At 48.8% G+C, this 27,156-nt stretch overlaps 1 protein-coding gene across 1 annotated transcript in view; it reads left to right on the top strand.

The window, feature by feature from the left end:
- The window catches only part of HPSE2 (heparanase 2 (inactive)), a 113,505-nt gene that overhangs the window by 58,990 nt on the left and 27,359 nt on the right, over positions 1 to 27,156 (top strand). The window contains exons 4-6 of the mRNA XM_072870717.1: positions 15,232 to 15,405; positions 15,992 to 16,163; positions 26,928 to 26,975. Of these exons, the coding sequence (XP_072726818.1) occupies positions 15,232 to 15,405; positions 15,992 to 16,163; positions 26,928 to 26,975 (394 nt within the window). The remainder of the gene's footprint in view (positions 1 to 15,231; positions 15,406 to 15,991; positions 16,164 to 26,927; positions 26,976 to 27,156) is intronic.

Raw genomic sequence — 27,156 nt, forward strand, 5'->3', positions numbered from 1 at the left:
GCTAAAGAAATTTTGCAGATCTCCATCCTTGAAGAAGTGGGAAATCATCATTGATAGACTTGCAGCACCTCTTGTGTCAAGGAATGGGATATGCAGGAAACATGCTGATTAGAAAGCAGCTCTCAGTGCAGTGCCCCAGCCGATGCCCTCCTGGAGCGCAGTTATCAACAGCATTGCCAAAACTCCTCCAGGGCACTGCGGAGGCTGGGTTTCCCTTCTGCTCAGGCCTTGTGGTGATTAGATTGCACTTGTGTGTAGAGCCATCAGCAAGCTAATGAGGTTTTCCAGGCCCCTCTGTTAGTTATGGGCTTGTGTTGCATTTGTTGTGCCAGGACTTGTGTGCGCTGGGGTGCCAGTAAAGTTCACTAGAAAGAAATCATGATTAATTAGGGCCTGAAGGATCAGCTTGATAAACCTCTCCCCGCTGCTGCCACCTCTTCTAAGACAAGTGCTGCATATGTGACTTCTTGATCGGATGGCCAAAAGTGCTCTTAGAAAGATATAGTCATCTGTTTCTACACACATGTGCACAAAATATTTCACATTCCTCCCTAAATCTCTGTAGATATCTACTTCTTCATTGCCATCAGTCTGTGATCAAAGCTGTTGTGTTGCACAGCAGCGCAATGCCACCAGGTCTGGTTGGCACATGCTCTTGGGGGTGAGGGTTGCTGGGGAGAGGCTGGGGCTGCCAGAGTTTGCTGCCGCTACTGTCTTCATCCTGGGCACCCTACGTCTCTCTCTGGTTTCTCTCCAGGAGGTGTTCCTAGTGTCTGACTTGTCCTTCTGGTGACCAGCCTCTCGCTCTGTTCATCCTCTTGGTGCTGGAGGACTTGCTGCACAAGAGCATGGGGAAACCCAGGTCGGTGGTTGCAAACCTGGTTTGAGTGTTTATAATTTTATCCTATCATTTCTCCTTAATGTTAAAGTTTCAGACTGAGGGCTTGAGGAGATGACCTGAAATCTGAGTGAGAATCTGTTGAGTCATTTCTGAGTGCTGTGAGCATAAATATATTTCCCAGTTCTGAAAGTCTAACATTTATCAGTTGTACGATAATGTGCAACCAGCCTCATTTTGTGGCATCAGGCTTCCAACTTCCACAGCCCTCAGCAATAAATGGAGCAAGGTCATTGCTAAGCTGGACATTGCTAGGACAAGACCTAGTCTTTTCTTCCAAGTGCTAATACCTTCCTCCCCGCTCAGAGCAAGCCCATAACCTTTCTCAGATACGGAAACTTTCCTGTTGTCTGCTGTCAAAAGCTTTCGGTCCTCCTTTTTTGTCTCCCTTTAACCTTCCCCAGCATGTGTTCATCTGCCTTTTGCTGGGCTCACCTTTTCTTGCACTTCCCTCTTCTAATGCTGCCCACATGGTTCCCACTTACCAAAGGTGGGAGCCAGTGGGCATATCCCATGTGTGATCTGAGGGGATGGGATTCTCAGGTGGAATGATTTAGAGACTGCCGTGCAGTTTTGGGGGAATTTATTTTAATAAATTGATTTTAATATTTTCCATGCATTTATTTTTCAGTGGTGATTATGCCATATCCAGAAAGATAACCTTTTACTTAACCAGTGAGATATATTCAGTTAAACCCTGAGAAATTGTGCTTCTTTAGATCAACCTTTATCCCCAAGAATTGTCTTGGAAGGCTGTCTCCTCTGGCTGGGAGCAGAATCCCTGTCAGAGGCTTAACGATGGTTATTTGTTTAGCTGAGTAAGTTTAAAAATCTGACAAGTACATTGCAAAAATTTCAGATCCCTCTCCCAGAAGGCAAGCCAATGACACCATTAGCTTAATCCAGCACCTCGTATACTCGATTTTAATATGACTCTCTAGCTCCAGAATATGATGCATTTTCAGTTGAAGGATTTGTGTTCCAGTAGTAAGAGGGGAGAAGGAGGGAGGGCAGTGCTGTAGGTCACTCAGCAGTTGGGTACACAGACGTATTAAAAAACATGCAGAGGTTCTCTCTGGAAAAGAGCTAACATCTGACATCTAAATCCGTTCATTGATTGGAGTAACTCACGGCAGAGCCTTTTGCTGTGTGTTTAGCTGAGTCCCACATACCATGAGTGAGCTGTGCTCTCATCTGCCTCCTCTGCCTACGTGGCTCCCTGCATTTTTGACAGCCACTTCTAGGCGTGATACAATTAATGGATGATATTTGGAGCTACCGTCCTGGCAGGCTGTGCGAGCACCCCTCTCCATCTCCACAGCGACCGAGGATGTGCTAACTAATGCGGAGGAGTTGTGCTGGCAGCAGCGGCTGCAGCGTAACTGTTGTGAAATTTAACATCCATCCCATCCAAGTCCATATATCTGCAGTCTTGATCTCCAGGGCTGGGCTGGCTTTGGGTTGTTCTCCAGGAAGATAAAGAGGTATAGAGCTCCTATGGAGTTCACCTGAGCTGCTTTAGGTGCTTGCTTCACAAGGAGTCATGCCTGTTCTTCCCTGCTCACCTTAACAGGACAAAGAACAGTAGTTCAAATGGTGATATCTCCATTGCAGTAAAGGTGGAGAAGATGCATTCCCCTGAAACACTGGCAGGCAGTGAGAGGAAGCCAAGGGTATCAGGGAATGCGTCTGTATCCAGGGGAGTAAAGGAATTAAGTACACTCCCAGTATATCAGGATTAAAACCATTTCAGCTAAGTGCAGCATTATTGCAAGAGGACATCCTGATAGTGGCAAAATTCTGGGTGAAAATGCAGAAAAAGTATTTATTGAATACATATGAATCTTCTGTGTTTGACAAAACAATCTGACACAGATTTCATAGTGATAACTGAGCACTTTTGTGGTTTAGGTTTTCTAAGTGGTCTTTCATCTGTTCCTTCCCTCTTCAGCTCTGCTTCTGTTTCACACTTAAAATTAATGTAGTTAACAGCCATGTCACAGTTAATTTTTTCTATGAAAATTAAAACAAAGAGCTTTCTCCATGTCAATATGTGGTTTACTCTTTTTGCACTGAGTTACGGATTGATATTTTCCTCTCTTTTCCTCTTATTTGTATGTATTTGCAGGGTATTTTCCTGCTGTTCTTTCTGCTGCTCTCTCCTCTGGACCCACAGCACAGCTGTTGCCTCTCCATGTCTCACTGGTTGGGAAATGCTGTCTTAAACTCCCTTCCCCAGAGATCCTCTTGACCTGTGCCCTGAATTTGTTCAAATTTGCTTTTTTTGAAATACATTATCTTTAATCCGTTGTTCCTTCACTGCCTTAAATTGCTGAACTTTATGGTTTTGCAACCACTTGCACTCAAATTTACTTCCAGTTTTGGACTATTAATCAACTTTCTGTATCAATAATATCCAAGTAATAAACATCCCCTCCCCTACTACTTTCCCTTCTCCAGAGCAACTTTTCCCCACACATTTCAGCAGCTTGGTGTGTCTGGGACCTGCCCTGCTCTGTCTTTAACAGATGCCAGGGTAATTAAAATTACCTGTTCCTCCCAACTCCTGCTTCAATCAGATGCTCAAAAAGTCCTCGTCTGTGTCCTCTTTCTGATTAATGGAGCTGTGTGGGCCATCTCCTGTGCTCCTTGTCTCTTTCTCTGTCCCTGGGGACATGCACAGAGTCTGTTTCTCACCTCTTCTTGAACCCCAAAGTGTTCTTCATACAAAAAAACCCTTCCTATTGCCGCCTTCTGTTTCCTAAATAAGTCACATCATCTCCTATCAGTATTCCCCTCCAGTGATGTCTTTCCATGAAGCATGTGTGAGGCTAAATGCTGTAGTTGTATATGAGGGCTTTAAAGTCATCTTGTTTATTCCCTGTTCTCCTGGCATTTATGTGCAGACATATAATATGATCAGAAGGCTGCCCTGTTATTCTCAGTCAGAGTTTTTCTCTGAGCCTACTGCAATTTCCCTTTCCCTTGGCTACATCCCGAGCCTTCAGTTGGTTTTAGGGCACCCACTAGCTTTTGTGAGTGGCTCCCTTCAGACCTAGTTTCTAGTCCTCTCACTAGGTTGGAGAGGTACCAACCATCTTCACCCAGACGCTACTTTTTCCAGCGCCTTCTCTCTGCAGAAGACCATCTCGCCTGGGCAGGAGCGGGCACTCAAGCACAGCTCTGAGACCGGTGCAGAGGAGTAGGAGTCTGAGCAGACCTATCCTCCCTCAGCACATCAGCAGTGTTTTGTGACATCCTGAACATCATGCACAGCATGCACAGTTGTTGACATAGCTTGGTAAGACTTGGGGGACAGCAGAGCTACAGAATTGGTTGGAAGCTTGGAGAACTTGCATTACCGTGAAGATACTGAAGACCTGCAACAAATGCTGCTTGATGAAAGTATATTTAGAGGAGGCTTGATCTTAATCTTGAGCTATCCAGAAGAAACAAAACCCTAGCGGGCAGGGGTGTAGCAAGACCCAGTCACTAGAAGGCCAAAAGAGGTAAGTTTGGACTAGAAGCCAGGTGCCTATTTTGACCACGGACATTAAATAACTGCAACATTTTACATGGGGATAAGCTGATTTCCATACTTGCAGCAACTTTTAAGCCGGCAGTGGATACCTTTACGAAAGATCTGATCTGTCCTGCTGACAGACTGGGCTTGAGTCCTGCACGTCCTGTGCGTCCCGGGTTGCGCAGTGCGGGACGTCAGGCTAATGACACTGGCCTTTTCCGGCCATTCGTCTGTGCCTCCAAAATCAGGTTCAGGCTCCACCCTGTGTGCTTTGGTACAAGATTCCCCCAAAGATTAGCTGGGGAGAGCTCCTGCCAAACCGGGTCCCTCCAGCTGAGCCGTATCTGCGAGCCCAGAGGAGCAGGAAGAGCCAGGGCCAGTTCCTTCAAATATTTTACAGATTAAGACCAGGGTCTGGGATCTGTGGGAAGTCGGAGGAGTTCACAGACTCCCGTGGGTTATGGTCCTTGCTGCAGCACTAGTGGTCTGCACCAGTAATTGCCGTCTTCCTCATCCGCCTAGCTTGGTCATTTGCTGTTGTGTTCAAATGCAATGACACTCGGCAGTGTGGACAAGCCCTCTGACATTATTTGAGTGCAGCTGGAGGCATCTACTTTAGCCTTGAAAATGCCTCTTTCTTGGCAGTGCTTTGTGTTTATTATAATGCTGTCTGTAATGTGCAAAAGTACATTTCTTTTTTAACTTCCTTCTTTATGTACTAAAGAGTGTGGTTTTAATTAAGGATTTCAGATTGAAACATTTCCGGTTTTATGCATTGTTTTTTGGTTGTTTTTTTTTTCTTTCTTTTTTTTTTTTTTCAGGACAGTTTTCAGTTAAAATGTTTTAGAGTTTTGAGAAATACCAGATGCCCAGCTCACAAAGTGTGCGAAGAGCCCTGGTCACTCCCTCTTCCTCCCAGGGAAATCAGCTGCTCTGCCGGGTGGGAACAGCCAGGGACGGCTGATGGCGAGAATGGGGTCAGCAGGCAGGAGAGGATGGGCCGGGACTGGGATCGTTGGTTTTCAGCGGCACACCATGGCTGTGGCTCCTCGCACGATAGGAAACGTTGACTCAGACCCATAAAGTGAAGCACCTGATTTTTGTGGATTCTCAGTTTACCCCCCAAATAGCTAGGGATTATAAGAGCAAAGGGGCAGATCCTTGCTTAATGGCAGAGCATCTCTGTTGCGGCGGCCGCCGGCGAGGGGTGTCGGGCGTGCCCCTGCCATCCCTGGCCGCCGGCTGCAGCCCCCACCCACGGGGAAGCAAGGCCAACCCAAACAGCTTGTAAAATAAAACAGTTGTTTTGCTGCACATCAACTGCTGTTAAAAGGAAAAATAAAAAGAAGTCAGATTTTAGCTCTCTTGGTAGTAGAAGAGCATAAAAATGTCCTATAAAGGCACCCCAAATTTTTGAAAACAGCAGGCAATGAAAATTGCTAAAACCAGGTTTCTTGAGCCAGTCCCATGATTTTTGGGAGCTTGACTCATGATTTTTGAATGTTGGGGTTTGGCAATGCTGAAGTCCTCAGTTTGCATTTGTTCCCGATGTGGTATTTCAGCTTCCTAGCATGACTGATCAGTGTCACTCCCCTCCGGAGCAGCAAGAGACCCGGGGGGGCAGGAGGTAGAGAGGTCCGGTACAAGGTGCTGCACCTTCTGTGGCTCGGGAGATGCTGTCGGGTGGGTCTGGCTCGCATCCCTGTGTGAGGCTCTTCTGAATCCAATCGTGTGTCTGCCACATGACAGCAGTTCAGGCAGCAAAAAATGAGTATCGGAGCTGCTGGATGGACTGAAGGGAATGGGTGAACTGGATGCACAGCTTACCTGGGTTAAGCATTTTACTGGGATTAAATTAACATGTTAAAAACACGCTTCATACCTGTACATCTTTCATTCCAGTTTAGCCACGCAGCATGTGCACAGAGTATTGCTCAGCCCATGCTGCCCAGCTTACTTTTTGCAGGAAAGCGCTGAAAACATCCATCCTCTTGCTGCAGTGTTAGCACTTCAGGTGCTGTCGAGAAAAAGTGTTTATAAAGAAAACCTCTGCCTCACACCTGTGGCACCTCGGAAGAATGATGTGGATGCAGCTTGCCTGAGCAGCAAGTGATGCACAGGGGAGTGGGTCCCCGTGACGGCTGCTGTCGTCTGGCCCGCGGGCACTGCCCTGCAGCCGGCAGGAGGAGGTGAGCGTGGGGACAAGCACGATACCTGCCCTTGTGTTTTCTCGCTCTGCGTCGTGTTACAGTGTATGGCTGTACAGCAAGCTACGGCGTTATCTTGTACGCGCCTGTGTGGGTTTGGGCTGCACGGGGTTTCCCATGACTGGGAGGTGAGACTCAGTCGCAGGAGGAGATCCCCCTCCATGTGGCTTCCTCGGCCGGGGAGCGGCAGCGCACAGGGACCAAGTCACCTCTCCTCCATGGCAGCACAGAAATGGCTCACGTTTGCGCCTTGGGCCAGATTTAAACCGTATAAATCACCATTCCCCCCACCCGTGGGTAATGCTCTGCAGCTGCCCAGGTACCCCTGCCTCTAAAGCCCCCCCTCCCGCCGTGATCCACAGCCCCGTCCTCCCTGTGAGGCGGCTGGGGAGGGCATTCAGTCCTCCCATCAGCTGTACCCATCCATCTCCAGCTGCCTGCCTATTTGGGAGCTCGCAGATCGCTGAGTGCTTGAAGAGCTGACCACTTCTTGCCTATTTGGGAATGCTTTTAAATTGTTCCAGAAACTGCTGTTTGTTGATAAATTGGGGTGATTGCAGAGAAGTGTTTTAGCTAAACTGTGTAAAAGAAGGAATGAGCTGCAGCGCAGCACTGCCAGCTGTCATTGGATTTAGAAGCACACATCATAGATTTTGTTGCTTTTCAGACAGCCGCGCTTATAGCTGCTCTTATAGCCATATAAAACAGTCATTCTGTCAGCAAACGGTCTGGCAGCGGAGCTGGGTTATATCTGTAGCCGTGTTCCCAAGCCCGGCGGGTAGGTAAAGCCTGGAGGAAGGCAGCTTTGTAGCTCGAGCTGTAACCTGTCCCCAACATCATAGCTTTGCACAGGGTAAAGAGCAAAACGCTGTGCCCACTGCCCGTGCAGGGCATAGTGCAGACAGGGCTGTCTTTAGCACCCCTGCTCGTTAGGAATGGGTAGTTGCTGCCCTGAGAGGGTGTTTTGGGGGGTTTTACCCCAAGTCTGCGGTTGCTGCTCAAAAGTTTGGCTGATTTACAAACCACAGCTTGTTATAGCAGTACTCACAGAGATCAGGCCCTGTCCTCTGTGGTCCATCCTATTCGGACTTTGGAGCTAAAGCTGAGAGCCCCAGGGACCACAATTAGATTTTAAAGGATTTCCTCCAGGGAAGGGAGATAGTGCCGATTTACCAAATTTGAAACTTTTCACAGGAACAATATTGCTTTCAATAAAACTATGTCCAGGAAGGGTTTCCTACGTAACAGACCAACTTTAAATACCCACTCAAAGTAGTATTTGAATATTTTATACACATTTTATTTGCATTCCTTTATACAAAGTGGAACGACTTCAAGCAAACTAGCCTAGCTGCGTCAGGAGGCTATGAGACACAAGTGAGTTATGAGAGCGGGAGTGAGTTATTGCTGCGCACGCTGTTTCACACTAACCCCTTGTGCAAGCGGTGTCAGTGAGAAGTAGCGGCAATGCAGGCTATCGTCGTCTCAGTGGGATGAGCTGCCTCCCGCAGAGCCCCCGAGGATGCCCAGCGGTGCAGGCACTGCGGAGCAGCGAGGATGCTGATGAGCTGTACCTGTGTTTTCTCTGGAGCAGTTTCCATGGCTCATGCCCAGTGATCTGGGTTGGCCAACAAGGTGCGCAAGAGCAGGTGGTGCTCACAGTCTTATTTTCTCTTGCTCTGTTCTTCTGCTGTGCTCAAACCTGTAGCCCTCTCCCCGCCCACCTCCATTTCCCTCTGAAACTTTAGAAGATGCTGGATTCATCCTGATCCAAAAGGGAAAATGGCTTTAAGTTATGCAGCAGAAGAAAGCAGCTTTCTTAGCTGTAATGTGATCTTGGTTCCTTCCCAGGCACCAGGCTGGAACAGAGGGTTTGGAAATTGCCCCTCTGGCCATTATCTGAGCTTTACAGCATTTGGAGATTGAACCCAGATCCCACATCTCTTCTGAAGCTCCATGTCAATTTACACTTGTTCCTAGAAACCATTACTGTCCTGTGAGCTCTTTACCATGCGAGGATTGAAAACAGAGCTATTTTGCTCCTTTGAGATCTTTTTTTTGCATGAAGACAAAGCTCAGGGCTCATTCCTTTTTCTCACCATCTGACGATTAAGCCCAATCCTGACTGTTATCCGACCTCAATACCATTTACACACTGAACCCAATGCCTATGGCTTTTATCTGAGCCCTTACAGCATTTGGAAGTGGGCCATGCCCCTTGTCTGGTATCAAAAGCATTATATTAATTTGGGATTCATTCCACAAAATGAGGCTGTCAGCCAGACTCCTTAGCAATTGGATATTGAACCCAGACCTCGTGGTTGTCTTCCAAGTTATATGCCAGCTGGGAACTCAGCCTACAATCCATGGCTGCCCGCCAAGCTCCTTATTGGCGAGAGATTGACACCAAGCCCCCAGACTGCTATTTCTGTACGGTGGTGTTAAGGACTAAACCTAGCTCACGTGGTCAGCATAATCACCTCTGCATTGGCAATGAAATGAAAAATCTAGTTAAAGACTTGAATGAGTATTGAGGGTCGATGTTCAGCTGCTTAAAGACCAGGGATGATGACAACAATTCCCTTGGAACAAGGCCCCCTTGATACTCTGGGGGGAATAGCCCCAGATCCCCATCTGTCATCCAGCTGGATATAAAATCCAGGTTCTCATTAACACACAGTGCGCAGCATTTCTTTACTGGCTGGCAGTATTAAAGCCAGTTCCTCCAACTTTCAGGTATTCTTCAGATGGGATTAAACTAGATCCCTTTTCTATAGCACCATTAGGCTCTGCCAAAGCACTTCTTGTCACTCAAAGCAGGCCTCCAACGCTGCACCTTGCCTTAGGAAGCGCTTCCCGCACGCCCCCAGCCTTTGCTCCCCCATAGAGCAATGAAGAAGCCTGGGAGGTAAATGAGAGCAAGGGACAGCTCTGCACAACTCCATCCTCTTTGGGGGAAATCGGGAGCCTGACCAGGTAGAGGGAGCATTTCAGGTGAAACGTGTGTCTGAGGCAAGCAAACTTTTCCCTCCTGCCAGTAATTTTGCCTGGGAATTCTTCAGCGTCTTTACATGGTGTGGTTTTACTGCATAGCAAAATGCTTCAGAAGACTGAATTAAAACCAAACAGCTTCCCAGCTGGGATGGTCATCATTAGAGTGCAATTTCCAGCAACTGTGTGGGTTTCTTGGTAGCCTCAAAATCTTTAAAATTCTCTTTAAGCAGCAACTTTGAAGAAGTGGCTTAGCAGGCAGCTAGAATAGGGAAAATCTTCCCATGATCCAGTGGATCAAGCTGGATGTTAGAGTGCATACAGACAGTGTGGGATGTTGCTTTTCCTCTGAACTTGCAGTGATGCTGAAGGCTACTCTTTGGTGCTCTAACTGTGCAAATTGTGGATGAGGGGTTCTGGTTTCCCTGTCTGAAACCCCACCGTGAGTGGGGATGGAATCCATGGGAAGATTTCAAGCCAGTTTTGCAGACCTGTCCCATGGGTCTGGAGTTACTCTGATTGCCTGTTGCGTATCTTCTGATTCATGTTTATTTGCTAAGAAAACATTAAGTCCTTGACACACACATGTGGTTTTATGAGGATTTTCAGCCCAAGAGAGCCAGTGCAAATGGGATTCAGCTGACTATGGTGGCAATTTGTTTGTAAATAAATTTTGCATGTACCCACTTGTTCTTCTATAAGTGGGAATACCTTTCTTTTTCCATTCATTGCTCTTGCCAGCCATCTTACTCATCTCTTGTCTGAACACTCTGTACCACCCTTTCTGCTCCCTCCCTGAGAAGCTCTCTTTGGGCTTCTCTTTGCTCTTTGCCAGGTCTTTCCCAACCCGTTCCCTCCGCTGTCTCCTGCGGGGTGCTTGAGGGGCAGGGGATGCTGCTGGCTTTGGTGCTGGCACCAGGAGCTGTTTGCAGGGACGCTCCAGGCATTGCTCAGAATTTATGGGGAATGCAGAGTCAAACAATACCTGTGATTAGTTGAAATTGTTATTTCTAGACCTGCATTTCTTTGCTTTATCAACAGAAGGGTTCATCTGTTGTGCATTTGCTTGGTCTCTCAGCTAACCTGTGGATTTGGGGAGTGCAGTGTGCGCTGCCCGCTCCGTGCTCAGCTCTCGCCCCATCCTCCTCGGCGCTGGCACGCAATGTACGTGCGAGAGACGGACGTGGTGAATGGTGGGGATAGAGGGAGAACAGGCTCTTCTTTCCTGTCCTCCTGGTTGACTTCCCAGAGTTACGAAAGCCCCCGGCACGCCGTGCCATGCCCCGCCACCCCTCAGCCCACTGGCTGATCTCAGCCTCCGTCTCAGCGTGCACATGAATTTCCACTCTTCGTGCTAAACCCTGCCAAGGCAAAATTCCTGAAGCAGAATAAAAAATATGGAAGACTTTCAAACCCAGAGATTATTGAACTGTCCCTCTTACCAAATGGCAGTCAATGCTATGTTATTTATAAAGTCTCTAGTATAATGCTTAATTCAGTAACTACAACTGGAAAGTCTTTCCAGTTATTTTAAACTGCCAGAGACGTTTTAATGTGCCTCAGATTTTTGTTGGCATACCACAGTTAAGTGCCATCCATCTTTCAGGGAACTTTAAAATTTAGCCTTGTTTAAAAAGGAGAAAAATGGGAAAGAATCTCAAAGGACGTACTTGTCCCATGAACCCCACCACCATTTGTGGCCTCACACCTTCTCCTGCATTTTGAAATTGTTTGTCTCCCTCTGTGCAGGGTGAGAGATCCATGCAAACAGCAAAAATCTTTAATTCCTGTGCACAGCTTCAGCTGAGGGCAGGATTGCAAGCAGATCTTCACTGGCGGCCACCCAGCCATGCATCGTCGGGCAGTGTTCACTCTCCGGATGTGTCCAAGCCTCCGCAACCAAGGATGTAAAAAGTTGAGAAGACACAAATATCTTCTGATTTCTTTTTTGTGCCAGGGTCATGGGGCTTCTGCCTCTGCCCACTGGCTGCTGTTAGTCCCAAACCCACCGAGGTGCCCATGCCACTGAAACCTGCCGGCACAGCGCTGGGTGGGAGGCAACAGAGCACGTAGCTTTGCTGCCTTGGTTAGCCTTGCTCCAACTACGTGAGCATTAGTAAGTGGCATAAGCTGACTGTCAGCATCCTTGTACTATTTTTTTTCCTCTTTTTTTCACCGTTTTTTGCTTTATTCCTTCTCCCTGAGCTCAGTGGCACGTGAGCGCTGAGCGTGTGCATCTCTGCACCGGGCGGAGGGGGAGAAGGGGCAGGCAGATCGTCTTATAAATCCAGTTCTGCTCTATTAAGATTCATTCTGGTACGACAATGGCTTTTTCTATAGAAATGCTTTGTGAAAGCCTTGCCTAATGATCTGTTAGCTGGGGAAAGGTTAAATTCCTGGAAGATTTTCTCTGTTTGATGAAGAAAAAGCAGTGCAATTATCCAGAATTCAAAGTGAGTTTTAGCCAGCTGTTAATAATACTGCGATTCTTCATGTTCTCATTACTCAGAAGTAATGTGGCCATCGCTAGTCATGGCAGTAAAATATTTATAGTATTCTCTTTTGGCCCTGTTTGTACTTATGGAGGGCTGGACATCACTCGAGGTCTTCTAAATATGCTTCTTTTTGTGCTTTAGCCACTCATGACAGTACTCTTCTCATCTAACCGCAGCTGTCTGCAACAGAGATGTCCAGTTTAAAGCAGTCACCTCAGGAGGGGTCAGACATGCCCTTTAACCACTAACAGTTGGGCATCTTGTGCAAACTGGTCATCAAGGCTCTGCTAGAGTCACTGGAGAGACTGGTGCTTCCAGATTCACACCATCCTTAGAGAGCTGCCAAGGATAAAGGAGATAAACGGCCTTGATACCTGATACTCTTGATACCAAAAGTGCCCGTATTAACAATCTGGTTTGATGCAGAGATGGGTTTATTAGTAGTTTTCTGCTCTTTGCAGCCTCGTTGCAGTCTGCAGGTTGGTTTGTGTGCTGGGAGACCACTGGAAACATTCAGGAGCAACCCCCAGACATCTGTGCATTTCTCCTAGTTCTCTCCCCAGTCACTGAGGTTTCCAGCTTGGAAAGTCATGGCAGAACATGAAATACACGTGGCATCTCTGTGTCCAGGCGCACGGAAACAAAATAAGTGTCATGGGGAAAATATAATTTCACAGTGGCAGGCCCTGCACTGGGATAAACAGACGGCTTGTTTCCTCCAGTGGATGCATGGAAAATCAATTCCCAGTCCTCTGCAGAGGCTCCTAAACATGAACCAAATCCCCTCCTGTAGTACTTAAGAACTACACCTGTTTTGCACCAGCGAAAAGGTTTCATTTCTAGCAGGGGAACTGCAGGTAACACCTTTTTGCTCTCTTCATGTTGTCATTTAGGTGTCTACCTTATCCTCTTTATAGGAGTCTCATTTCAAGTGCAGCTTTTTGCCTGGAGGTCTGAAGTAAATGAGTATTAAGTAACTGTCTCTAATTCACTAAACATCCAGAAAAACAGCTAATGTGCCTGAACCAGTGGGATGAATACATTAGATTAATTCAGCTATTTTTCACTCAAACAACCAGTAGCATTTAGAAAAAGGTTCTGAAAGGGATTAGGAATTTATTTTCCACATTTTTCCTTTCTTCTCCTTTCCATGACTTTGCTGCATTCCATTAAATGTTAGCTATTCAGTTAGCTTATTTCCTTGACCCTCCTTAAAACATTGCTTTTGAAATAAGTTTATTCTTCTCAGAGCTGGCTCCATATTCACCGAGGCTTTCAGTGACCAGGAAAGGTGACAGAATAAATGCAGACGTGCAGGCTGTGAGCAGCTTATCCTGACGGGAGCGAGCAGCTCCTGGCTGTCACTGTCTCACTTGCACCTTGGTCCAGCAGCGTGGGCACAGGGAGTCTCAGAGCATCGCCCCTGGGCTTAGAGCAATTCCCTGAGCGTGCGGTCACCTCCTCTCCATCCCCTTCAGTTCCCGTGGCCGTGGTGGTGCATGCTAGCACCTTAGTGCCATAGCAAGTCTGATGGATGTATCCTCTGCTCCTTTATACCCCTCTTTATTGGAAATTTGTAAAGAAACCCAGAGCAGGCTGCCTAGACCCTTCAGTTTAACAGCAAATTACTGGTAGCTGCTCTCGGTGTGCGTATTTCTTACTGCAGTTCAGTCTAGATCAGGGTTACCTCACTTTCTGGAGAGAACATCATGTGCAATCATGTCAAAAGCCTTAAAAACCATCAAGGTATAAGACCTAAATGGCTGCTTTGCTGCCTGCAAGCCCTGCTCTCCTGTCAGTAGATTGCTTCAGTGTGATTTGTTCTTGACACATTCCTGTGGCTGTTGATCATCTCCTTATATTTTGTAAGTGCTGACAAGCAGCTTGATTATTTGTCCAAGTATTTTTCTGGGACCTGAAGCCGGTCTGCCTGCTCTGCAATTCCCCAGTGCCTCCTTCCCCTCTTCTGAAAGCGGAGCTCTCAGTCTGCCCTCCCCAGCCCCCTGGAACCTCCCCAGCCCCGGTGGCTCCTCACAGTTAAGTGGTTGCATCTCGGAGGCTGCTCCAGGAAGCTCGCCGAGTGTCCTGGGATGCAGTTCAACAGGCAGGGCTGATTGAAACCACCGCAGTTACCTAATTGCCCTCTAACCAAATCTCCTCTCGCTGTCGCGTGAGTTCTTATCCTGTTAACACTGGCATTAGCTTTGTCAGACGTTTAATTGCTTTTGACTTTTTAGGGAAGATTGTAGCAAAAAAAGGCATTAAGCATTTTGGCTCTCCCAGCAGTGCCCTGTGCTAATGTCACTCCTCCTTGAATAGTGGCTCGCTCTCTTTCTTTGGTCTCTACTTTGCTGCTGGCTGGTGCCCCACTGCTCATCAAGGCCACAGCACGGCAGGGGAGATGCCACCTGGGGAGCGTTGGGGCCAGCAGGTAGGACACGAATCCCACAAAGACCCCAGCACCCCAGGAGGGCCACCCCTGCGGCAGGGCTTGGCCAGGCTGTCAGCAGGCACGGAGGTCTCCTCTCTCCCCGAGCTCGAGGGGTGGGACAAAGCCCCTCTCTTTGTGTGCAGAGCAGAGGTCAGCGGGGTCCGTGGTGCGTACGTTGGAGGCTCTACTGCATCATTGCTGGGGCTTGGTTACTGCACAGGAGGCTGTGGGAGCAGAGAGCAGGCTGTGGTGGCATGCAGGAGAGGTGGCCGTGAGCTGGCAGCCCTGGGGTGGTGATTTCCTCCTCTGCTCCCCAGGCACTGCAGGGATCTGCTCTGAAAGAGGTGCAAGGCAGGGTAAGCACAGGAAAGACTGGACTTCCCTTGCCAAGAGCAGGTGAAAAGAGATGTTATAAAGTCACTTGTCTGTGGTAACATGGCCCCTAGCTCTGACACAGTGGTGGAGGGCATCCAAGTTTCATGCTGGAAGGAGATGAGCCCACACCTGGAATCCTATCCTGGTTTCAAAGGTCAGGTGCATTTCTGCAGTTACAGATGTCGCGGGGACGGCATTTGACCCTGGCTCATCCTACACAGAAGGCAAGGTCTGATGGACAGCAGGATCATTTGAACCTCCCTGGAACTAGCTTTCATTTGAATTACAAACTGTTTTTTGTTTCTTCCCAGCCAGGTCTCTAGACAAACTCTATAACTTTGCTGACTGCTCTGGCCTTCACCTGATCTTTGCACTGAATGCTTTGCGCCGAAATCCGAACAACTCCTGGAACAGCTCCAATGCCCTCAGCCTGCTGAAGTACAGTGCCAGCAAGAAGTACAACATCTCCTGGGAGCTGGGCAACGGTGAGTGTGGGAACAAGAGAGCCACGGGAATGGAGCTCGCTGTAGCAGAAAGGTATTCCCTTTTGGAAGAGGATATTTGCAGATCCCAGGATGCTTTGCCAATGTAGTCTCAGAGGGATTTAAAGGCCCCTGTTATAAGGCAGCACTATCTCTAAGACGGACCTGGCATGTGTTAGCACCTTAGCTGGACATTTCCACTAATTGGTATGAAGCACATGAAATGTTTCTGCCCTGGCTGCTGGGCACAGCCGGTCCTGGGGTGGCCAGACCAGGAGCTGTATGGACTTGTAGGGTGGCTGCACTGCCAGGGGAAATGGGGTACCCTACAGGGACAGGAGAATGATGCCAAGGTGCGGGTCCTTCGCCCAGCACACAGCAAAAGAGGTGCAGGAGGAGATGCTGGCACAGAAGAGCAGGTGATGGCTGTCATCCATTCCTCAGAGGCTCCTTCTGCTCCTCTGCAGAGCAGGCAGGCAGCTCTGTGGAGCTCAAGCTGTGCGACAGCGTGAGCTGTGTGTCTCTCTCCGGAAGCGCGGATGAAGGAGCGGAGCTGGCAAGCCTTGCTTGTCTATTTTTATTTTCCCAGAGCCCAATAACTATCGGACCCTGATCGGCCGCTCGGTGAACGGCAGCCAGCTGGGGAAGGACTACATCCAGCTGAGAAGCCTGCTGCAGCTTATCCGCACTTATTCCAGAGCAAACCTCTATGGGCCGAACATTGGGAGGCCCAGAAAGAACGTCATTGCTCTCCTGGAAGGGTAAGTGATGTTGCTTTGATCAAGAAGAGATCAGAAACTCCTCCTGAGACTGATGCCCTTTGCAGCAGGTAGACTTGCTCTTTGGCTTCCCGATGTCCAACAGCTGCCAGGACAGCGAGGCTCTGTGCAGCTCAGCCACTGCAGTATCAGGGGCTTGCGGACGTGGTCGTCTGTGCTGCTAAACTTCTGCAGAGGTCCCTGGTGGGATTTGGGGCTGGGCTGATTAACACTCTCCCAGGTATTCCCAGCGTTTCCCAGTTATAGGCAGACTGAGGTGCCCACCTTGTTGGGATATGAAGATAACGCAGTGGTGTGGATGCAGGCTGCTGCATGCCTGTGGGCTGCAGGGCCAGGAGGTGGGTCCTGGCACCACTTACCAGTGTAGATATTGTCTCAGAGCCCTCCTGGACAAATTGCTTTGCTCTTCCCCTTGGTGGCTTCTTCTCGCTGTGCTTTCTCCATCTGTGCAGAGGAAGAACCTGTAGCAACTTTCTTCACTGGCCAAGCCTTCTGCTCCCTCCTAGGAGAACTGGCATGTCTCTAGTTTGGGAAGGCCAGAGGTGGAGGAGGAATGGTGACAGTGAGAGTCGCAGACACCTGGAGGTGACATTGGACAGCTACAGGAACCAGGGAGGTGTGGGAGCCTGCTGGCAGCAGGAATTGGGACTGTGTGGCTTGAAGACCGTGCAGCAGAGGGAAAATTCCCTGCAGGACTGTAAACAGAAACTCCAGTGCAGAGGGCTGGGCAGGGGGAGGTGTGGAAGGGACTCTGCTGGGAGCAAAGCTGGGTCTAGCATTCATTAACATCTGCATGAATGATCTGGCAGAAACAATAAACAGCACACTGATGCAGTCCCCGGCGAGGCGGGGAGGGAGCCAGGGCCAGATTCTCAGCTCTGCTGCAGCAGCACAAAGAGACCATAAAGCTGGTGGAACCAGCTGTGACACCAGCATCCCTCCCTCTGACAAAAGTAGGGGAGCAGCCCCTGCGCCCACACCACGGCTGCCACCGATGCCGCAGGGGTGCATCGCTCGCCGGAGCCCCGGCGTTCGGTATGGCGCGGGAGGTGTTGCAAAACGTTGTAGTAGCCTTGATCAGCAGGAAATCTATTAGCGCCGGGAGGAGTGGGCTGAGTAAGAAAAACAACAGGGATGAGAGCCAAGAAGCTCTTAGAGAAAGGAAAGTCCTACTGCTGCGTTTGCCCTTCGTGCGCCGCAGGCGGGTCCCAGGCAAGAGGGGTCGGAAGAGCTGAGTTGCATGGCTGGGGTGGTCCGGCAGCCCTGCGTTGCTGGAGCCGTGCTCTGACTGACAGCGACCCTGGGAGCGAGGCTGTAGCGTACAATCTAACGGAGAGGATGGCAGAAACATCTCAAATGAAAGGGAAGGAAGATAAGAGCTAGGGTTTGAGCAGCAGCCCTGGTGACTGGATGGCAGGGACTTTGCAGACCCCCACATTGGTCTGAAAGAGCTGCAACGAGCATGCCTGCTCCCCTAGCTATATGCTGTTTCTCTGCTGCCATCCCTGCCTGCCAGGGTGACGCTGGTTCACAGGCACTCAAAGTGATTTCTCTCTCCCATGGAGAAACCTTGTGTCCTGCACTCCAAACTCTGGTGTCTGCATCTCATGGCGAGCAGCATGTGCCTGCATGGCCTTACAGCCCACGGGGTCCTGTGAGACAAGAGCTGCTTGTCTTTCCACGTAAAGACCCCATTATTACCTGGCAGGGCGTAAAGAGGAGGAACGAGTCCGATTACACAAAGACAAAGGGCTAAACGCTCATTTGCAGTATTTGGAAATGGAGTTGCAAAAGGACAAACAAATAAACCCCAGTGCCTAAGCTGCTTGACAGAGTGAGCTGTATTCCCGGCAGCTCCCCAAGGTCTCTTCAGTACTCTCGGTTAGTGCTACCGAGAGCTCTGCCTTCTGCCAGGAGCATTGCAGAACTGGTCAATGGGGTGTGGCTCGGCGTGTGCCTGGGGCCGTCACAGCCAGGACGTGCCTCTGGGGATCCTGAATGAGCACCACACAGTCAGCAAGCAGGAGAGAGGAGAAGGAATTCAGGAAGGTGCTCTCAATGGCAAGCCTGTTGTCTTCCTTGCTTGACCAGCATGAGTGGTCTACATAGTGCTCGCAGTAGGAGGAAGGCTCCAGAGCAAACAAAGTGTGTGCAGTTGATAGTCCTGATGATGTGAAATCTGCAAAGTTTTGCTTATTTTAAAAAATGTGATGAACAGCAGAAGTCAACCAGATAGGAAGAGATATGCCAAGTGGAAGATGATGACTCAAGTGTTAAGTAAGGCTGGAGGGGAGAGATGATACACCCCAGTACAGAAGTCGGGATGGGTGGATTAGTTTGCCAGGCAAGCAGTGCCCTATTACACAAAGTGAGGAAGCAGACTGGGGGGTGGGGGGCAAATAATGGAAAAGAGCTGAAGTGGGAAAGGAGAGCTCAGAGAGGCCCAGGGAGTGTGATCTCCCACAGTAGAAGCTGGAGTTAGATGTTCTCCAGGGAAAGCCTCTAGAGTTACCTGAGGTGCTGAAACACTCAGAATAGTCTCATTGTGAAGTATTACCTAAAATTACATTTTCTTGTTGCATGCTCTGTGTCCCAAACATTGTAGTCTATTGTTTAACCGTTATCTCAAGCAACCAAGCTAAACTTATTCTTTATGTTTATTAAACCTTGTCCTGCAATAATGGTAGTGTTGGCATGAACTGGGCATTGCACTCCGCTGTGCACCAGGCTCAGTCTGTCTCAGTGGTGGGAGATGGACACCTCCAGGGCCATTCGGACCCAATCCTAGGGCCTGTCCTCCAGGCAGGGTGAGATTGAACCCTCCTGGGGTGCTACCTTTCTCTGGGGTCTGCTAGACAGGCTGGGTGATGAGCGCAGATCAGGCACCTGAAGGTTTGCAGCATGTAGGGCTGTGTGCACGCTGTCCCACTGCAAAGGCTGTCCTTAGGCAGGTGACACTGAGCTGTGCTAGGTGAAACTTATGCACTTTCTGATGATGGAGGTAGGATACAGTGAGGGGAGGAGAGCCCTGCGTGAAAGGCAGCAGCACAGGCTTTGCACACTCTTCACTGCTGAGTTATTGCTCCTGAGCTCTTGCACCACCCTGCACGGTGCAACGGCTCAGAGCAGCCACAGAGCATATCGGTGTCACTCTGGGCTGGCAAGTCCTGGAGACTGGACCAGGACCGCTACTGCAGATGTAAGGACGGGCTCTGCAGTGATGGAGCATTGCTCCGATGTCTGGGGCCTGCTGTGCGGGAGGCTAGAAATGGTGTCTTGTGAATGCACAGGTGCAAGAGGGAATTTCTCCAGACACAACCAGCAGTTGAGTTTGATGAGGTGTTAATTAGACCATTCATGCAGCCCGAGCTGTTGGAGAGCAGACCATGTTAGCTACCTACTGCGTCTGCAGGTACAGGAATCCCAGAACTGCTCAGAATTTGCTTGGGGAAAAAATTGTGAGATTCTAAGGAATTAACATAGATTTTAACAGCAGATCAGGAATCAGACACAAAGGTTAATGCATGACTGAATCACACATTCAGTGCTGGAAGAGAAGAAACACAAGGGAAAGCTATTAGGAAGAAGAGATGCTAACACATGTTAAAGCTCAGAACATTTGGTACAAAACTTAGACCAGCACGTCTGGGCAGATTTGGCTAGGGGCTCTCATGACCTGTTGTTCCTTGGCTGGTGTAGCCTAGTTTTTGCCACTGGACACTCACAAGCATCGCGGTGTCACCTCTACCACGGCAGGAGCTGCAGAGCCAGGAGGATAAGGGCTGGCAGGCACTCGTGTCCACGCTAGGCTGGCTGTTGTTGATGCTCTGTGGCCACTTTGGGCCCTGAGCCTGCTGAAGTCACAAGAGAAGTGAAAATCTTTCTTGTCTGGAGCTACAGCCTTTCCCTACCCCCTCATGCCCCAGCTCTCAGAGCCATCAGGCCTGTTGCCTCCTTGGCTTTCTGTCTGCCCTCTTTCCAGTCTCCTCAGCCCCTTCTTGCTGCTGCTGTCACCATTGCACATCCACCCTCTGGTCACAGAGCCACAGCACCTCTGGCCAGGTGGCAGCAGCTGGCGAGGAAGCTCCCGCGTGTCAGTCCTCACCTCGCAAGGCACAAGAGTTTCTCATCCTTCATGATTTTACTGCTTCCTACTCCTGGTTTGTAGTACCTGTGGAGAGTTAACCACCTGTCTGGGTCACTTTGGCTCCTTTTGGCGATGACGTCCTTCTACAGTGCTCTGAAAGGAGCCCATAAAGGTGAGGAAGCACGTATGTCAGTGGTGATGAAGCCCTTCCTCCCTGCCAGCTATGGACATGGCAGGGTTGGGAGGGGGCATGGAGACCGTGTCTTGATTATCTGTGGGCAGCCCAGGTAGGGGTCAGGTTAAAACCTGTCCCAATCCTCAGCCCTGCTCCCTGCATCCACAAATCAACCCCAAGCCCAGGTTCCCATGTTGGTGCTTATGTGGTAGAGAGAGGTGTCAGCTTATAGCTCATGAAAAGGCACAGGCTGTACACTTGGGGTCCAACACAACCAGAGGCCAAAGCAAAATCAAGGTGCTAAAACTGGGAGAGTCTTTGGTAGTATTTTTGTGATGACTGCCCATGCCTTGTGTCTGTGCTGTTACGAGGGCAAAGAGCGCTGTGGCTGTCTGAGCAGGTCAGTACTCATCACTCGGTCCACGCATTGCTTTTTATCTGCAACTTGTCCTGGAGTAGCAGCCAAAGACAGTGTATGGACAGAGCTTGTTTGTTTAAATTCAAGTAGGGAAGAGAAACAAGGAGAGCCCAGAGTAGGTGGTATCTGGCAGAGGGAAGGACTCTGGGTGGGTTTCAGGAAGAAATGTAGGTATTTGTCCTGTTCTCTTGCTGATAGGAACTTCTGCCCTGTTTAACACAGGAGACTTGTAAGCACTGCATTTTTTAGAAGCTCTGTTTTGGCTGTTTGACTTTCTTTAAAAAGTACATCCTTGCTGTATTGGTCTAAGGCTCTTTAGTGGTGCCACAGAGGCGAGCGTGTCTCAGTCAGCAGAGCCAGAAGCTTCACCCTTATGCAAGCTACTGCAAGCTGGTGGCACAGGCTGTACCGGGACACTGAATAGGTCCAGAGCAAGAATTTTGTGCAAAAAATCCAGCCAAGCAACATTAAACTAATGATACAAAGGGAGGAGGAGGTCACTGCAGCATGAACTCAAGCTCTGGTAGCATTGAACTTTTGAGTGAATCCATTCATAAATACGTTGAAATGAGGTGTGAAGGATGTGATGAGGCATTGTGTGGTTGGTTATATAGCAGGGTCAAGGATCTGAGATATAAGCAAAGGATTTAGCTATTGCTCTTTCAGGAGGAAAGGGTTAAGATAATTGTTGTTGCTGAAACTTGATCTGTATAGCTGGAATGCCAAAATCACAGTCACCTATATAGGAAGAACAAAATGGGTAAGAAAAGACGTAGATGAGATTATGCCACTGTATAAGTACACAGTGTACCTTCATCCTGATTGCTATCTACAATCTTAGTCATTTCATCTCAGAAAAGATGTAATAGAACCAGGAGGGTTACAGGGAGAGGAGCTGAGGATGTGCGGAGGTATGTGATGTCTTCATGTGAGAAGAGATTAAATAGGCTATGCCTCTTCAGCTCAGAAGAGACAGCTCAGAGGGAGTGTTATCGAGGCCCATGAGCCTGTGAATGAGGTATTTTTTTCCACAGTGCAGAAAGTAGTTTGGAAGGAAACTTTGGAAAGGAGGAAGCTTTTTCACGTGGTATGCAATGGCATTGTAGGAGTCATTGTCACAGGGTATTGTGGAGGCCAGAGTTGTGTGTTCAGAAAGGGACTGGGCAAATCAGTGGTGGGAAAAAGCATCAGTGGTAATGCAACATCATGGTCCAAATGCAGCCTCCAGAGTCCCTGGAGTGCAGATTACCAAGGCTGGGTGGGGCAGTCTGGGACATAAAGCCCTCTTTGCTAGAAGGATTGTGCAGCCCTACCGTAGATCAGGTTGGTTGAAGAAAAGTGATGCTGAGCAGAGAGAATACAGTACAGTAGCAGATTTATACATAGTCCCCAGCAGGCTTTGCTCCCCAGAGTGAAATCCCTGTCTGAAATCTGGCGCTGCAGGTCAAAGTCTTTGCAGCAGGTGGCATGAGTTGGGTCTAGTACCTGCCTCTGCTGCTGCAGGTATTTGATTGTGCTACTGGAACCTAGAGAAGTTAGTAAGTGAAGCCTGTGCCTTAGTCTCCCTCACCAACCAATTCAGACACAAGATAAAGCTATTTCTACCCATCCCTGTTGCTCAAAGGGCAGAGATCTGCCACACAGCTCTAGGGATCCACCACGGCACCACAGGCAGGCCAGTGTTGCTCCTGCATTTGGGGCTTGGGGGGGTTGGTTTGCTTTTGTAGTACTCCAGGGAGTAACAGATGAAATAACCTGTGTTTGTGAAGTCTAGCACCCAGGAGTCAGACAATGATGCTAAACCACCTGGGAGCCTGTGTGACGGTAACTTGTCTCCTTGTGCAGCTGCATTCTTTGTTACAGGATCTTTTTTTTTTTTTTTAATTATTTAAAGGATGACAATCTGCAATTACCTGCATGGGAAAGAGATTTCCAAATGCAGATGGCTCTTTAATGTATCAGGAATAAGCCTAGGAAGTTCCAGTGGCTGGAAGCTGAAGCCAGACACATTCAGATGAGAAATAACATACTTGGGGGCTAATTAACCATGGGAACAATTTTCTTAAGGTTGCAGTAGGTGCTCCATGACTGGCAAGTATTGAATCAGGACAGGAGATCTATTTTGGAGATGTGCCCACACTCAAGTGAAAGTCGTGGTCCTGGGAGATGTGGCTATGGGAGATGCTCTGGGAAAGGTCAGATTTGAGCCATGGTTTCACAATATAGACTTGTGGTGTCAGTACCATCTCGTGGTGTTGCAGCCCTCCTGCCCCACTCTCCCACAGCTCATTCCTGACCTGTGAGGCGCTGCCCCACGTTATGCCAGTATTACCATTTCTGGGACAGAGCTGTGAACTGTTTGGGTGACTGATCAATGTTAAATTACATTTTCTCAGTGCTTATTTAAAAGCAAGCTTGAGCCTCAGTTCTAGCTCAACACAGGCCCCACAACTGGTAGCGCTGGCATGGGGTGCTGGCACACGGGCAGCTGCAAGGTTAAGGAGATGGACATAGCCGAGCTTAGTGACTTTGTCTAATCCTCAGTATTGCAAACTCCCCGCCCGAGGCTCCTGTTCCTCCACGGGCCTCTGACATGTTCTGTTTTCCCACCTAGAGATGCTGTCCCAGCAGATTTTGAGGACTTTTACATTTGCCCAGGTTTCTGATATGTGGAAGTCCAGCCAGGGGATGCCCTGGGGCTGCCATCCATCTGAATTACAGGGCATCGCTACAGTAGTTGCCCACATTGCCTGCACAGCACGGGCTCAGCTTGTCCCACTGCTCCTTGGGGGGGATTTACTGCACATGCGCTGCGCGGTCGATTGGTGCTCACAGGGAAAGGCCAATGTGTAGGAAAATGGCAGATTTACTGCGCCAGCCCAGCCCATCTGTGCAGCACATGTGCAGGGATCTGAGCCCTCCCGGAAGCGTCTGGTTTGCTCTGCCTGCGCTGCACTGCACACATGGACATCGCTCAATCCAGGAAATCCCAGATAAAAATGTGCCAGCCGCTGGTCATTTGGACTGTATGGATCTTCACTGACCTCAAAATCTGTGGTTTGAGCAGCACAAGTGCTACAGGAATAAAGGGATTAGTAACATCTGTATTCCTAAACTGAGGATATTCGGATACCTGTGCATCACTGCATCTCCACCTGCCCTGGGCTTTCATCTCTTGCTCGTGCAGTACCACTCGTTGGCTGCTGAGCTGCTCTAGGTTCCCTTTGGAGGGTAGAGACCATTGCCCAAGTCATCTGGGGTGCTCCAGGCACAACTCCACCATTAAGGCAGGACTTGAAGTTTTACCAGGAACTTTTGAACTTCATCCTGCAAAAATCTTAATAAAAGGAAACAGAAAGGAAAAAAAAAAAAGAAGGAAAACAGACATAGAAAGCAAAATTTGAGCTGGATGTGCAACTTTTATGGTAAAATTTGAAAATGACCAGAACTAACCAATTTATTTCACTCTTATGGAGACAGAAGAGGAACACTAAGCAAGCCAGGGCCTCTTCTGTTCTGCTTTTGGTCTGTACTGCACTGCCTGAGTGATGCCTGTGTTGTAGAACAATGTTTTCTCAGGAGCTTTTTAACAACAGGTCAATTAGCTTCCTAGAGATGTGGGAGATGGGACAGAGAGATGTCCTGCTTCTGGTGCTCCAGGGATGCTGGAGGTTATACCGAGGGGTTGCTTTGCTTTTCGGTCCCTGCTCAAAGTCTGCTGTAGCGAGTGTGTTTGCAGCAGGGGTGTAGGCACTGTGGAAGTGATGAGGAAAACTGGAGAGCTTCTTCCTCCAACCTCGGTCTGCTCATGGTTTTGGACTGCGAGTGGAGAGTGCCAAGCTGAACCTGAAGAGGTGATCTAGTAAAGTCCAAAATGGTTTATTTTGCAGCCAGAACATAAAGCATTTGAGATTAGAAAGCAAGCCGGGCTAATCTTCAAACCCAATTGCAATATATCAATCTTCAAACCCAATATAGATTGTGTCCATAATTTCAGTTTAGAGTTCATTAGTTCACTCTTGTACACTTCATGTGCTACATTTTAGGCAGTGGGCCCTGTACTGAGCATTTAAAACCTGGGAGTCGGGTTTTTTGATCCTTTTGGCATATTTCCGCACACTTAGTTTTGTAGAACAGTATTTGCAAAATCCCCTTTTTGCCAGATGACCCATGTGAGTTGCGGGGAGCTTGTACCTCTCCCTCTGGCTGCACCACAGCTGGACCAGCTGGTCTCCTCGCCCTGCTCAGCTGGGGAGGAACCATCCCCAAACCACTGCCCTGGTACTGGCCTCCCGGGACTGACCCTCAGGAGAGATGTAAAAGCATTTCTGAAAGGCGAGCCTGGGAACTGAAGCTCGCAGCAGTGGTAGGCAGCAGAATCAGGGATGCATCAGTGCTATGGGGTTTTACAGCATGTTATTGTTTTTCCATTTCTAATTGCATCTCTTCCCTCTCTGTCCACAGGGATTTATTACCACTGCCTTTGCCAGTGTCTTCTTATGCTTCACAGGGTCCAGCTGCCCTTTTGTTCCAGTCTATAATTGACCATCGTCATTAATTTAAAGTCAGAATGATTGTTTCCGAGCTATATTTAGCCTGAAGTTTGCTGCTCTTGTTTCAGACCTGATTTGAGGCTCGTGTGCTGGAAAGCTTGCTGTTCTTCCCTGCCATGACAACTGGTCTGATAAAAGATCTCATCTCTCCTCACAAACCTTCCCTTTCCTTCCCCACCTTTGGTCATGGGGCTGTCCTGGGGGAGTTGGGGTTGCAGGACCCAGCACCGCTTATCCCTGTGTCCCGGTGGAGTCAGAACAGCTGTGTGATTCCTGTTGTGTTCCCGGGATCCCCATGCATCAAAGAGCAGCCTGAGACAATACAGCATGCGTTTCTTTCTCATCACGTTCACTTGCTCAAGCCAATGTCTCCTGTCATGTGCATATATTGTCACTAGCAAAACGCATCAGCTATGCAGCACACACTACGGAACTTCTAGAAAAATGTGTCTGTCTAGTTGATGTGCGCCTTTGTGTGTTTTCATATCTCTGCTCCAAAGTGTAAGAACAGAGTAACTGCTTGGGCTTCCTCCTGGGAGCCGCAGTTTTCCAAGGTGCCGTTTGGATTGCTGGACCAGGGAGCCAGGGAGGGACTGTCTTGGATGGCAGCAAGCCTGTGCCAGAGGCCGCTGCTGTGGTGGTCGCATAGGGTCCCCAAGATTAGGAATTGCTTTGGTTTTGGCCTCAGCAGCATAAGCAGATACACCTGTGTAGCCTCAAGTCTGACTCAAATAGGAGCTGTCTGGAGAGGTGTATTGTCTTTAAGATAGTTGGGTCATAAGCCATCAGGAGGCAAATACAGACACATAACTCACCGTAACCTTGTGCGTGGAAGTGCTGTGGTTAGTAATTGGAATGGGACAGACTGAAAGTGCACCCAGGTCGGAATCGCATCAGTTTGCTAACACGCAATGCCCAAGAAAGAGCATCAAAAAAAGGGGAGCACGTAGCAGTATTTGTCCAGCCTTTCCTCCCATCCTCCAATGCTCAGGGGCTTCCTGAGCTGGAGGTGGGATCTTTGCATCTAATAGCTTTGCTGTTTTTTCCTTCCATTTTCTTCCATTTTCCCAGTCCTTGCTTGAGTCCATGGAAGGAGTTCCTCAGCTTAAATACATGTTGCGTGAAGAAGTGTGTTCTTTTAAGATGGGCATTTAAAACTTTTTCTTTAATCACTATTGAGGGTTGTTGCAGTCGTAGAACTAAGTACATACCCCAAGATCTTGTTCCTGAAATGGTGTTGTGCTTCAAAAGCTCTCCCTCTGTGCCCCAAAATGATGCTCAGAGCTCTGCTGCCAGTTGGGTTTCATTCCATTATTCTCAGCTGTGCTTGCTACAAGCATTTGTATTAAATATAATTTATTCTGTCCATTTAAGGATGCAAAGGTTTCATTGGAAAGGGTTTGTGAGTGGGGTGACCACCTTTGGTATCCTGTGCTGTAGGATGGGCATCGGTTGTTTTAGGACTTCTGTGAGGACATTGGGCTTATACGGTTTCTTTTTCTGTTTCCTATAGGTTCATGAAAGTGGCTGGCAGCACGGTGGATGCTGTTACCTGGCAACAGTAGGTATTCACTATTTCTTCTACTTTCCAACACTAATTGCAGTGATCAGAGGACGCTGGGAGCAGAGCTGATGTGCTGCCTGGGTGTGAAAGGGGGCAGGCGTGTGACAGCCATCTCCTCTGTCCTCCTACTGCATTTAAATAGGTGAAAGAGGCTCTGTCCCTCCCTCTGGAGCCTCTC

This window comes from Ciconia boyciana, chromosome 8, assembly GCF_034638445.1.
Source record: "Ciconia boyciana chromosome 8, ASM3463844v1, whole genome shotgun sequence".
In the NCBI taxonomy this organism is placed as follows: domain Eukaryota; kingdom Metazoa; phylum Chordata; class Aves; order Ciconiiformes; family Ciconiidae; genus Ciconia; species Ciconia boyciana.